The sequence below is a fragment of the Thunnus thynnus genome, chromosome 11 (assembly GCF_963924715.1).
Source record: "Thunnus thynnus chromosome 11, fThuThy2.1, whole genome shotgun sequence".
Lineage (NCBI taxonomy): Eukaryota > Metazoa > Chordata > Actinopteri > Scombriformes > Scombridae > Thunnus > Thunnus thynnus.
The window spans coordinates 7,229,733-7,244,322 of NC_089527.1; the positions used below are offsets into that span (position 1 = coordinate 7,229,733).

Here is a 14,590-nt window from a genome sequence, read left to right on the forward strand (position 1 = left end):
AGTGTCTAAAACTTTTGCTGTATATATTTAGTTACTCCTCCTCCAACAGGTCAATCAGGTAACTAACATTGGAAAATCACTCGATTGGCGCTTTGCCATCAGATTTGGCATCCAGAGGAGATGTGGAAAAGTTTGGGGAGGTGACCAGATGTCTTATCAGTATCTAGTCATGCATAAGACTCTGAACAGTAGGCAGCACAGGCTTAACCAGTTACATACTCTTGTGTGCTTCTTTTCAAAAACAAGGTCTCATTCCTGCTGCGACTGAAAAGATCCACTGAACGCTTCTGCAGCCAAGTACGCCTACACCTCAGCTTCACAAATAAACACTCTTTTATATTAACCTCAGACACTCCCATGGTATTTGAACCCTGTCATTTTCACAATATAGGACACCTTGAGAACATTCACACACTTCCATACACACCTTTTAATCAATAAAATATCTCAAAACATTCCTCACAACCGCATCTATAACGGTTAAAAAATTCAGTTGTGTCAGTGATAGCGTTAGTGGGCGAAAAAACTGAAGCTTTGGTAACTTGTTACTTTCCACACAATAAATCAGAGTGTAATAGACGGCAGAGAGCCCAGCCTCATATACAAACTGACTGTGTGAGATGGGATATGTGACTCCAGAGTGATAAATGCTGACAACCTACAGATGGTGTATAAATCTTACAGAGGTTACAGAGGTAGATTTTGCAGGTTGCATGTTTGAACCCCTCTTTGCTTCTTTCTCTTGTTCTAATCTCCAACATGCTCTGTGTTTGATATTTAGCTGAGCACAAAGCAATGTGAAGCAAGCCAGAAAGTATATTAATTAAAGACACATCCATTTTAAATTATGCCATAGAAAAATTCTTTATTCTAAATTCAAATAATTTGCAATTAACAGGAAGGGATGGCAGGGATATAAGGCGATGTGGACATACAGTAAATACATTTTGTAAACCAGAGCACGTGAACTACGTGTGTTGGAAAGAAGCAGATCTTATCACAACAGATTTTGAAGGAGTCGCTCTGACAGATGAGCTACGCTGGAATGTCAACATAGAAAAAAAATTCAGAGAATGAAATGTGTCTCAGCTCTGAAATCACATCAGAAACACTAATATGTCCATGATGTAAATTCACACTTGAAAAAGGGTAACATGTAGAAATTATGCATAATTTGTGGGCTGACTACAACTTATTAGCACTCGTTACTTCATTAGGACAGTTCAGGTAGTGTCACCCACAACAACATATACACTTTCCACTGACTGTCTGAGCTTTGTGACTGTTGTTTGACATTTACATGTAGTTTTCTTATCCTAGATATCTTCATAGTCTTCACAGCTTGACCTTCCCTGTGAGGGAACTGAGGGGGTAAAGTGTTGAGAAGCGGCCGAGGGTCCAGATGGGGAAAACGTTCCTGTAGGAGGTGTAGCTGATAGCACAGCTCTTGTTGAACACACCTGCAATATTTTCCTGAGGAGAGGGAGGCACAAAACATTAGATTAACTTCATATCAGTAGTATTATTGCTGGAGTAAGCCTAGTATAATTAATTATAAAGAATATATGATATGTAAGTAATTAAATATATGCGAGACAGAGACTCACCTGTGGCCAGTCTCCGTTGGGCAGCTGCTTGGCAATCAGCAGCTGTACTCCTCTCTCAATGGCTCGCTGGTCAGGATGCCTGTTTATGAACACAAGAGTTTTGATTGAATTTGAATGAATGAATTTTGTTTTGGATTCAGTTGGTTTGCCTCTACTTCCTCCTCGAATTGACGTCAGACTGTTGGCACATATTCAGAAACAGCCTGTAGCCTCTGTTGCTCTCATATTTCAGATCAGATTCAGGCTCAAACATGTACAGATGTACAAAATCTGACAACTACTGTTTGTTTTTGTAGCCTTCAGAGCTGGCAGTACTCTGCCAAGGGGCAGGAGGGGGGTCCTAATGGTCTGTTTCAGATCGAGGCTGAACTGAGGGGCTGCACAAAGGGCCAGTTTTTAATATAAGATAAATTTGAAAATCATGCCAAGATATCATGCCCCAGAATATAAATATAGACCTGGAAATGTGCATATGTCCTCTTTAAAACACAGCATGAGCAAATAAATTAATTATATATAAAAGAAATACATGGCACACAACTTAAATCAACAGGTGAGATTCACCCAGACCTGAACCCACCGACAGCCCATACAAACATACAACAGTAAAACCCAAACCTATCCAATCCATTCAGCTTGTGATCCTGCTTTACCTGACAGTCATGAGGCCTAACAAAGCCCAGCAGGTGTTGTGGATCTGAGCAGAGCTGCTCTGGATGTAGCAACGCTGCTCACACGACTCAAAGTCCTCCCCCCAGCCTCCGTCTGGCATCTGCTGATCCAGCAGGAACTGACAAGCTTTCTGCACCTCCTCACACACATCCCTGGTAACAGACGCACAACAGGATAATGTAGTAAGGTGGTGTTTGTACAGTGTATCTGTAATGTTGTGAGTCAAGAAGAATCTTTGTTCAGCCATCTGTAAAACGTCAATGTTCACTGTTTGGAGCCCTTACTCGGCTTTGTAGATGTGACCCATACAAGCAAAAGCTTCAAGGCCGAACCATATTCCATATGTGAAGCACACTCCCCAGGACCTGAGAATGAGCCAAAATGATTATTTTTTATAGAGCGTGATCTGTTGTTTGGATTTGATATCGAGCATTAAGCAAAAAGCTCACCCCTCCCAGGATCCATCAGGCCTCTGCACCTTCCTGCAGTACTCTAGTCCTTCTCTAAGAGTGGACCTGAAGAAGAAATGAACAAACACTAAGTTTTATCCCAAACTTCAACAAGAAATGAAAAATTAAGGTAAAAACATCTTTGTGTGTCTTTTTGTATGGAATCCTCTGCAATTATGTGTCTTTAAAACATTTCAGACAAAACTCATTAAACAAAAACAAGATGGAAATGTTTCATAAACCAAGAAATGTTTCATAAACCATACAGTGAAACCAACTTCAGTCTGAAATTAGTTTTTTCTCAAGCTATGTGTTTTATTCACTCATTCAAATTACTCAAATGTTTCTGTGTCATTTAGTGATTAAAAAAGTATACAGAAACATACAGCACTGTGCAAAAGTTTAAGGCACTTTAGATGTTTAGATTCTTAACCATAATGCAGCACCATCATGGAGGTGTCTGATCGGTTCCGCCTTTTTTGGGGGGAAAAAATCAACTCTCCATGACGTAAATCATTCATTTAAAAGTGAAGACTTGGTTTAAAGTTAAGGCAACGTTACGGTCAGGGACTTTTGTATATATATATTTACTTTTATAGAATTCAAACCAAGCAAATTTATTTTTCAAAAATATCCTTCGAAAACACACATATGTCATCTTTTTTTAATATAAATACATATGTTTACATGTACAAAGTGCATTTCAGAGCACATTATTAAGAAACTGAGGAGGACCATGACAATTGCATGTACACTAAAAAAAATATCAAAACTGCACAAAATAAATATCATTTAATCATATCACACACTGGGGTTTCTGTCCCTTTTTATTCTCAATATACGAAAATCCACATTTTAAATACTCTGGGTCATATTTGTGCTTTGCCATCTTGCCTCCGAACATCGACACAAACTTAATGATGGTTACCATGGCTACGGCGCAAGATTGTTGCACGTTTCTCATGCATGCCTGTCAAAATATTTTTTTTTTCAAGATAAAATACAAGTCCAACATCAGATGCCCATTAAATATTATTTATTTATTTATTTTTGACTGGCTGTCCGCAACCCACCCAGAACGGGTCCGTGACCGACTTTTGGGTCGCGACCCACCAGTTGAGAATCACTGTTTTAGAGGATAGTGTTGTTTGTTCTTAATTTTAATATGGTAGCAATGTTATTTGTGATGCTACTTGGTGCTTGTGGGTGCTATAAGGTCATGAAGAACTCGTTGAACTCTTGACTTTTGTTTACTAACCTGTAAGGCGAGTAAAGATATTTCAAAGTCTGTACGTTAGTATTTAAAGGACTGGCTGAGAGCCAACTTTTCAGACAAAGAAAAGATAGCTAGATGGTGTGTATCTTTGTCTCTAGAATTATGATGCATTGTACTTCTGATTGTATTATTTGATTACATTATTTCATGACCGGACTATGCTCTCTTTGTGTGTGTGTGTGTGTGTGTGTGTGTATGTGTGTGTGTGTGTATGTGTGTATGTGTGTGTGTGTGTGTGTGTGTGTGTGTGTGTGTGTGTGTGTGTGTGTGTGTGTGTTATGTAGCATTATGTAGCGTACCTTATCTCCTCAGTGCGGTGTTCAGGATAGACCTTCTGGAAGTGACTCAGAGCCTGCATTACAGCTGACGTACACTCAACATAGGTATAATCTATCATGATGTCACCTGTTTGTGTGTGTGTAAGAGAGTGAAAGAGAGAGCACAGTTATACTAGTAAACATTACATTCCACAACACACACTGCATCCTCTTTTTAAAGGGAACAATATTGGGCTCTTTGCCCTTTGATACAGAAAAGGGCAAAACACGTCAACATATTCAGAGTGCAATGCAGCCAATTAAATGTTGAGGGGAGACAGAAATGTCACGATTATATTTGGCTCCTTGTTTTTAATTAGTTAGTTATTAGAGAAGTTAACTGAGCTCCTCCTGAAAGGACTCGAGGCTACAATTTAAACCAGGCATGATGAATCCATGATGCTCTTATTAAAAATGTTAAATGACTCATTTCTGTAACATCAAAAAATTATTGCAGTGACTTTTTATGTCGTGCCTTTGGTTAATTGTTGACCCTGGACCACAAACATCAGGCAACAGACTCACCAAACACCTCAGAGGGGTTGAGCAGCTCCAGGAGTTTCCCTCCTCTCTTAGTTTCATATGTAGCAAATCCACCGTCTGAGTTTCTCATGCTCAGCAGCTACGAGGAGAAGAAAGACGAGTGGTGAAAGAGCTGTGCTGCTGAAAGACTACAGCAACTATTATTTCAGTGGCACAAGTGTACATGAAGGACTACGGTTTGGCAATGCTGAAAAAAAACGTGCAGCAAGTTGCCGATAAACCTGCAAATTATTAGATATTTCACATTTTTCTTAACAGCACAAGAGCACAGCTTTTATAACAGCTTTGTATAACACAGTACTGGGTGTAGTTCATGTTTTCAAGGCCAGCTGACTAAATATTTGTGAACACCGACAGCTCTTTCTCAAACATAGCTGCCAATGAACACAAGGTTAAATTGGAGGCATATTGACATAATGTATTTCTGAGCTTACACAACCAACAGAGAAAACAAAAAACATGGGAGTATGAGACTTAAAAATAGGTGAGTAAATAAATCTTCCACTTGTTCATTGTCTGCACACTCACCACATTGACAGCATCGTACAGACGCTCTGAGGAGATCGGCTGGCTGATGGAGGGGCAGCGCTCCTGCAGCAGCATCACTGACTTCAGGCCCTCCGCTGTGCAGTCAGCCACGATCCAACCGCAGTCACGGGTACTGAAGGGGAAACCTCCCTGACGAAAATCAACACAGGGATATAGTGTTATATCCGTTATAGTCTTGTTTAACAATAATGTGAAAAGTGTTGTTGTGTGATTTTACCTTGTTCATCTGTCTGTAGTATTTTTGGTATTCAGGAGGATTATCGGGAATCTGGTGGAGTGGAAAAACTGGTCAGGCATAAGTAATCACTTGGATCAAAGCATTGGAAGTTCATATTACACTCGTGTGACCTTTGGCACACCTGAAAGTCAGGAAAAAACTAAAGCATAAATAAGCACTACCAAAAACGTAACAGCAGCAGAATTTGACAATATGTATTGTTTTCCTCTAAGAAGTCCTGTTTGAATATGAAAGCTCATTTGCTGCATTTTGTTCATAAATGAACATGTGTAAATGTCAGTCTAGTGGAGGACGAGGTTTTGGAGGTAGAATAAGGGACGCATGATATTATCGGCACGTCATCGGTATCGGCCGATATAAGCTCTAAAATAAAATATCGGCATCCGCTGAAATGAACATTTTCTGAGGCGGATTTGTTGCCTTCTCCTCCGCTGCATAACTGTGCTTCCCTCTACAGACTGTTTCACCCTGACGGTCCCGGTGCTTCCTCCGCAGGCTCCACTTCACTCAGCTGCCCGTCAGACCTGCTGCTTCTTCTAGCGGAGGCTAGCTGGCTGTGCTTCCCTCCGGCCATGCTGCTGCTAACGCTCCGCTAGCCTCTCAGCTAACGTTAGCCTCCGCTCTCCGTGTGAATCCAACCAGAGCATCGAGCCCCCATTTGTTATACAGGTTAAAGTGGGAAGAAGCAGCGGGTCTGATGGGCAGCTGAGTGAAGTGGAGCCTGCGGAGGAAGCACTGGGACCGTGAGAGTAAAATAGTCCGTGGAGCAGCTGCTATGTTCGGCTGCACAGGTAGGAAACACTTCGGCTGACAGGATGTACCACTCTGTTTGGTTGGGAAAAAATATGTGCATATATCGGTATTGGCATTGGCAATCGGCCACAATGAGTTGGAAATATCGGCATATCGGATATCGGCAAAAAATCCAGTATCGTGCATCCCTAGGTAGAATGATTTACAACAGTGGGTCGTACCTGTGTGATTGTGAGGAACTGATGGGCATCTCGGAGGCACTCAGCTAGTCTGGGATTATCCTGAGCTCCTGCCTGAAAGAAACCACAATTTATTATAATCAGCTACATGATACGTTTCAATCAGGATACAGTGCAAACCACAGTACTGAAACAGCTCTTCTCAAGGTGATGAATAATCTACAAGTAAATAGTGACAATGGTGAAAATTCTACTTGAATATAATTATATTTGAGTCCAGTGTTTTGACACATTTGATTACAGCATTGAAACTGGAAGGCTTGATAAGAGGGTTTTTCTGGCTTCAAAGAGACAACTGTTGTCTGTGTCTTCTGGTAATTTTATATTTAGGAAAGTTGACATAGTACGTGTTGCCTCAAGGCCACATAATCCGCAAACACAACTTTGGTTATCATAATTACGCTGATGACACCCAGTTATACCTATAAATGTCCTCTGGGGACCTAAACCCTTTTAAATCACTGAATGTCTGATAACTCTTTACAGCTCAACAAATACAAAATTGAAATTCTTGTCAGTGGTAGTAAAACTCTGCAGTGAGAAATATGTTCTTAGGAAATAAGCAAACAGGTCAGAAATCTGAGTGTTATCCTTGATTCTCACATTTCTCACACATCCTTTTCCTGTGTGTTTTATATAGATAAAGTTGGACTGCATGCATTAAAACTCTTAGTTTTGAGTTGCCAGGTTTGGGTTACCTCAAGGAAGGCCTGCACAGCAAAGCAAGTATCCCAGAGTTGAGATCCATTGGTCCCCTGTGAACAACAAAAAGAAGAAAGTGGTCAAGTTTCTTCAATAAATCACTGAGATTAAGTTCAACTCACTGAGCGCTCTCATACTTTGCAAAACAAAATACAAAGTATAGAACCAGTTAGTAGACTAAAAGAATGTGACTGAAGCAACTTTTAAAGTCCATCCATCCATTTTCTGCTTATCTGCACCTTAATTGGCTACTCAGCCGTCCTTAAAGTTGAACCTTCAGGGTTCATGAATGACCTCTGTAAAGCTTAGATTGTGTGAACTGTCACTCAATATGCAAACGGAGCAGAGAACAATTTCTCACCTGCATTTTCAAGCCATCCAATCCCAACCTGGAACACAGAGAACTTCCTGTTAGTTTGTCATCTGTAAACTTTCTTGAATTTATTACTGCTGAATTAACATTTTTTTCACTTTATGCATTATATATCAGAATATCCATCACAAGTGCTTCACAAGAGCTTTTCTTTAATACCAATTTCTGATCAGTGATGGAACAGAAGTTTGGTTATGTTGTGGTAATACGTTGTTAGACACCGGCTGACTGACCAGAGGTAGTCTGGGATCCTGGACACGTGCTCCTGAAAGGCCGGAGAGGAGGGACCATCCACATACCAGCGAACCAGCATATTGATCGTCTTGGAGATCTGTAGAATAAGGCCAATACTTCATATGTATTTGTCTTTGCATATACATATCTCATACTCTATTCAATATGCATTCAGTGTGTCCAAACTTTTGACTGGTACTGTACGTTTTTTTTGTACTGTGTTATATTACCGGTCCAATGCTGATACATTTAGTGAAGCGGTCGTCAGCCTGGATGTGATCATACAGCTCTTTGACAGCCATCCCTCTCAGTGTGGTGCTGCGGTGGGCTTCGTACACGTTTAACACCACTGCAGGGCAACAGGAACAGGACTCACAAGGTTAGGTTACTTTCAGGGATATTCCAATGAAAAACTCTTCACTTCTTTTTATTTTTGCACAAAATCATCCTGTTGCCAGTGTTAGGCCTAAATGTTTGATATCTTGTATGACTCAGCTGAGTGCAAATCATTTGTCATCACTTTTAAGTTCACTTACATTAAACATTTTACATACTGGTTCACTTACAGCTACATGCTACTGTAGACGGAGGGTTTATCATCATGGTGTACAATGTTTTGTGGATACTTACTGTAGGCGACGGTGAGCAGTGTGCTGTGAGGTGTGTATATGTCACATGCTGCCACATTGTTCCTCTGAGCTGGCCAGTTAATGGTGGCATAGTCCTGGACATAAAGCTCCTAGAGAACAAAAAGATACAGTATATATTCATATTTTATATGGTTATACATATGCATATACATTGTTTAAACATACATCATTGTCAGTGGCATTTTCATTGGCCCTGTTTTGTGGTCTATGTGTCATTTCGAGTTCAGAGACTGGCTGCTTCCTCGGCATAGTTTTTAGGTGCATCACAGAAAGGGAAAATTCCACGCCTTGATTCTCCTACACTGATATACACACAGATATGCAGATTCTTCTATACGGGCCAAAGAGGAAAGTGATGTGAATGACCTGCTGTGGCATTCACAGACAAACCCAACTGAACACCTATGTGAGATTTTCGAGAGACCAGAACTGAACTGCGCCCAGTAGAGTTCAGAGACTTGGAGCACCGGAGCTGTTCCTGAAGCTTGTGGTGTCTGAGCACCTTAAAGAGACACTTTTATTGGTTTTTCCTTTTAATGTGTCACCCATCTTTACATTATGAGTCTGTTATGTTTGTTGCATTGTTATTTAGTGATTTGCGCTGTAAGTTTTGACTTTTTTTTGTCAAGGATGCCGTTTCACAACCTCAAATTACCCAAACTTGCAACATTCAGAGCAAGTTTTTCCAGTAGAAACAAGTTTAGATTGAAGAAAGACGTTCTTGCATTTGTAGTGTCTGACAGCTAAAGCCACAGTTTACCGTTTGCTGCCCTGAAACAATTAGTTGATTAATAATCAATCAATAGAAAATTAAATATCAACAATTTTGCAAATCAATTAATCCTTTATGTCATTTTATGTCATTGATGAAATACATTTGCTGGTTCCAGCTTCTCGAGTGTGACAGTTTGCTGCTCTTGTCTGTTTTAAATCACTGTGAACTGAACATTTTTGGGTTTTCAGCTCCAAACATCACCTTGGACTGTGAAACTGTGATGGGCATTCTCACTTTTTCAGACGTTTCATTGCTTAAACAGCTAATCGATTAATAACACAAAAATGAGATGAATCTATAAGGAATAATCGTTAGTCAAAGCCATAACTACTAATATGCATCGTGAGGTATCATAATGCCACAACATATCATCTACATTTAACCTTAGGAATTAAACACACTGAAAACAGATAAATGCACCCAGGAATGAAAAGCACACTACTAAAGACTCTTCAGAGCTTCATCATTGACTTCTGGCTGTAAGTATGGCGCCCCCTTGTGGGATGAGGCGGCTTCAGCACCTGTCTGAGGCTGAGGACCAGAGAGTCCTCCTCGGCTGCCAGTCTGACAGCATAGCAGTAGCTCATGGGGAGGTAGACCTGGCGACAGTGACACCACAGGGTGGAGGGGTGGGCTGGCATCCAAGTGGGGAACAGCCTAAAACGGACACAAATACAACCATCAACCCCTGAATTGATACAAGAGAAAAAAAATGCTGATAAAAATATTTCCCTTCTTTGTGACCATGTGGCAAAGATGTAAACAACAATGATTCAGTCTGTGTACTGGTGCAACATAATTGTGTTTTCTCTAACCTCAGCTGAGATCCTGAGGCTTTTTCAGTATATTTGAAGTAGTGATGAAGCCTTATGAAGCTTTGGGGCTTTCTTTCTGTTTGTGCAAAATAAAATATTAAAAGCTTCTGGGGTTTAAACTCAGCAAACACGGCGACATCTGGTGGTTTGTAGAAGCAGCACGTCAAGACTGAGGCCACAACAATACTGATGTCATAGTTTTAATCTCATACATGTGCAGTAAAAGTCCAAGAATCCTATGTGTTGTTTATAAAATCTATAATACTGTGTGCAGTATAGTTGCAGTAAATACACATATCATTGTGAAATATACTGTTGGTATCAAGTGAAGATGTTCCTTACATACATATATACTTATGATTATGTGTTTCTAGTGTATGTCGCCATATTTCTCCACTATTCTCCTCTCATTCCTGTGCCACTAAAGTGTCACTGGAGTATATCGTTTATCTGAATGAAGCGCTTTCTGAAGCACATGTGACGTCTGAAGCTGCAGACGTCATCGGTCACGTGATGTTCTTTTATTTGACACGAACTCACAGGAGTGAAATACGCTTCGGTGCTTCTGTATTGTCCACCAAACACTAATTTAAGGCATGACTGATGGGTTAAAGAGAACATAACGGGATGTTTGAACGTCCGACTTACCACATCTCTGGTAGCAGTGTGTTCATTCCCTCCCAGCTGTAGACATTTAAAATGGCCAACCAGAATTTACCCCATGAAGGAATCCCCACTGCTCCGCCTGTACAAAATGAAAAACACAGACAGCTTTGGTATTCAGCTACTACTGAAAGACGACCAGTAATCAGAACTGAGCGTAGCTTTAATAATAACTGACTTTGTGCTTCATGCTTTTCAACATATTCCTTCTAACCTTTGCTGTGCAGGTTGTTCCTGGCTCGAACCAGATCTGGATCATCAGGCTCTACTCCCAGGATCCTCAGTGAGGTGTAGCTCAGAGCTGTGCCAAACACGGTAGACTTGTCTTCAATATGTCTGCAGAAAAATAAAACACACACACACCACAATGCTGCTATAATCCATATTCCAGCTAGTCTGACACTGTATGATTACAGACATTAATCCTTTAATTATTATAAGTGGAATGGACATTTTTAGCAATTACAACACCAGTTTCTCTGTGGCAGTTCAATAACAGTTGCATAGTAGAGGCTTGTATGATAAATTTAATACCTTTCACTGATCATACTGATCAAAGAATGAAGGTGTGATGGAAAACCAGTAGGGGCAATATGACCTACAATTATTTATATTATATCACATTCTGCCAGTTCTTCCCAGCAGTATAATAATTCCTAAAGATATAATTCATTAAATGAATGCCTGGACCCGAATAAGTGGCAGAAAATGGATTCACCAATTAAAATGTATTAATTCATTCAAGTTAATGAAGTCTTTGCTATAAAAACTAGCATATCTCTGATTATCAAAAGTTCAAGACAAGTGTGTTTTCACTTACAGACCCCAGCCTCCATCTGGCAGCTGAACGGAGCGCAGGTATCTCACCATTTCCTTCTTCCAGGCCGCTGCTAGAGGGATCTTAGCTACATGACATGTAATCAGGAGACCTGGGAAGCACAAACATGGACAGATGTACAGACACAGAAGCACATATATTGATTTTGTGAGTTTGAAGAATTTAGTTTTTCTATAATCAGCTTATTGCTAACTGTTGAATGCTGTCTGCTGTCTTCAAGATTTACTGGAAGTGCGTTTAGCTCGCTGCATAGCTGTGAACCTACACGCACACGTTGATTGGTTTTAAATGAGAAAATGCAGCTACTGCAAAGCCCAGGTGGGCACATGGCGAGGATGACTCGTCTTACCTGGGAGCAGGAAGAGAGGACCGCCGTAGTCCCCTGCCCAGTGGCCGTCCTCGGCTTGGAGGTGTCTGTAGAAGTTCATACCTTTCAGTGCTGCATCCACAGCCGTGTGGGCGGGCGGCGAGCCAGACACAAACTTAGTCTGTGAGGAGAATTCATGATTAGAAATGAAACACCTGGCAAGACAAGTGTTATAGATTTCACATTGGTTAAGCGAATGTATCCAGACTATCACCGTCCTGCTAAAGGACACCTCAAACTATCCCAGAGTGCAGCACAGAATCTAATTTCACTGTTATTAAGAATGATGATGATGATGATGATGATGATTATGAAGCCCACCGTGTCCAGGCCCAGCGAATGGGCTTCTAGCATGGTCTGTTCTCTGTCTGGGGTGTCTTGATCCTCCACATAGCGCCAGGTCTGCCTGCCCTCCACATTAGTCAGCCTCCAGCGGCTCAGGTCTGTGGCGGGCTCCGTCCTGTACGGCCCTCCTCGCCTCCGCAGCTGCCTGGAAGAGACAGCAGGTAGTTTAATACTGTAGTTCATCTAACTTATTCCATATACTATTGGGCACTATGTAGTAAATGTAGGATACTATTAAGTGTTGCACAATGGAAGTATTTCCTCAGCTGGTCAACAGTGAAACCAATAATTCAGCAGGTGATGCTGCTGATGGTTTTTTGGCCTGTGTGCAAAGGTCTGACACAGTCAAAAGCTGTGTTTCGTGTGGGGAAAGAAGCGATTCAGTTCGATGGAATTGGTTGTCATATTTGTAAGCATATGTATGCATATATTAATTTGTGTTGTGGTGGACAAAGTAGTCAGATTATTTAATTACATAAAAGTAACAATACCACAATGTAAAAACAGAAACTTTCCCTTTAGTAAAAACAAAAGTATCTTTTAGCAAAATGTATTTACAGTATCAGAAGTACTGATTATTCAGAAGAATGGCCCCAGTCATTATTATATTTTTATACAACATACCATAATATTTGGTTATTATTAACTGATTTAATCATGTGTAGGCAGCTATTCAATTTTGGGACTGGTTAAGGTGAAGCTAATTTTAGCTTCTTAATATACTTTGGGTTGATGATTGACTTATAACAAACTATCACTATGATAATAGTTCATATGTTATAAATTGATCATGATTTTGTGTGAAAAATCTGAAAAATGATAAATGTAGTGAAGTAAAAAGTGCAATATTCCCCTCTTAAATGTAGTGGGGTAAAGGTACTGGTGTAGCATGACAATCTGGGATGTGTCAATATGCAATTTCAATGGGCCTCCTGCCATCTTAATACACCCCTACTCTGCATGTAAGAAGGACTTAATCAACATCTATACACATGCACCTGTAGTGGTGTGTGGAGATAAAAACAAACTTTTAACTGAATAGGTGATCAACTTGGTGCACAAATTTGAAGTATATCAAGTAAACCACAACTGTTCTCGTTCATTTCAGCCTCTATTTAGCATTTGTAAGCAGTATACAAACATTTAATAAATGGTTTATAACACACTATAATATAACTAGTTGTGAGCAGATATAAGTACATTTTAAGTGAAGTACAGTATGTGTCAGCAATTATAACCTCTGTGAAGACACATTTTATATTATTACAGCTGTGTTTAACTATGTTGTAGTTCATTAATCATGTTTACACACCAACCTCCACTTATGGCTGTCCACAGGAGGAGTTATAGTGGTTATACATACACACTTATATCTACTTACAAGTACATTATAGTTAATTTATTAAATGCTAAATAGGGGAACATTAAGTGTTGTCGGCATTTCCTACATGACAATACGCCCTGCCTTTAATTAGTCAGTTTACCCCCTTCATTTACATTGTGAGTGTATTATGAAGGGATCTTCTACAGCAAGAAAAACATGTTTAATGTTAATTTGGGCTCCTGACTGCTGTTTTAAGACAGACTTGGAAAAAAAATGTCCTTTAAACTAGCACAACTAGCACTTTAAACAGTAAGTTACTGTTGTTCAGTCATAGATACACGCTGACTCAAACTTTTCACAGAAACTGACTGTTTTACATTTTTATGACGGTTTCATCCCATGAATTCGAATTAAAAACACGGTAAAAAAGTAAATTTGGTGACGTTTTCCGTTAAATAACCAGATAAAAATACTCACGTCCCCTCAGTCATCACTGCGGCTGTCAGATAGAGTTGAATCCTCCGCTGGACCAAATGAATTAATTTCTTTCCAGTTGCTCTGACGGCTCGGCCCCTTTCTGCGCTTCTCATGGGAATTGTAGTGCCTTGAGGAGAGTATAATTCATCCTTCAACCAAGCTAAGACTACATTTCCCAGCGGACCTAGCGGTGCCGTCCGAGGCGCTCTCTACATGGAGAGACATGAGCAGAGACTCGGTTGTCCAATCACAAACCGACTAGGCGGAGAAATGGGCGGGCCTGCCGGGAGGTCCTCCAATCAGAGCGCTCCTAGCATCAATACTACACATGTGCTCACCCATAGATTATTATGATGAAATGACAGCCTGTTAAGCTATTGAATG

The 14,590-nt window shown here is 40.3% G+C and overlaps 1 protein-coding gene across 1 annotated transcript; it reads right to left on the minus strand.

Moving 5' to 3' along the window:
• Window positions 1-821: 821 nt before the first annotated feature.
• lss (lanosterol synthase (2,3-oxidosqualene-lanosterol cyclase)) lies at window positions 822-14,312 on the minus strand. The gene is made up of 22 exons (XM_067602990.1): window positions 14,207-14,312; window positions 12,382-12,550; window positions 12,043-12,181; window positions 11,676-11,784; window positions 11,070-11,191; window positions 10,841-10,937; window positions 9,899-10,034; window positions 8,583-8,691; window positions 8,183-8,301; window positions 7,952-8,049; window positions 7,707-7,734; window positions 7,342-7,398; window positions 6,626-6,697; window positions 5,631-5,681; window positions 5,393-5,542; window positions 4,847-4,943; window positions 4,304-4,409; window positions 2,729-2,794; window positions 2,564-2,644; window positions 2,261-2,431; window positions 1,608-1,686; window positions 822-1,473 (listed from the first exon to the last, which is right to left on the minus strand). The coding sequence occupies exons 1-22, from the start codon at window positions 14,218-14,220 to the stop codon at window positions 1,336-1,338; spliced, it is 2,208 nt and encodes a 735-aa protein (XP_067459091.1). The 5' UTR covers window positions 14,221-14,312; the 3' UTR covers window positions 822-1,335.
• Window positions 14,313-14,590: the final 278 nt, after the last annotated feature.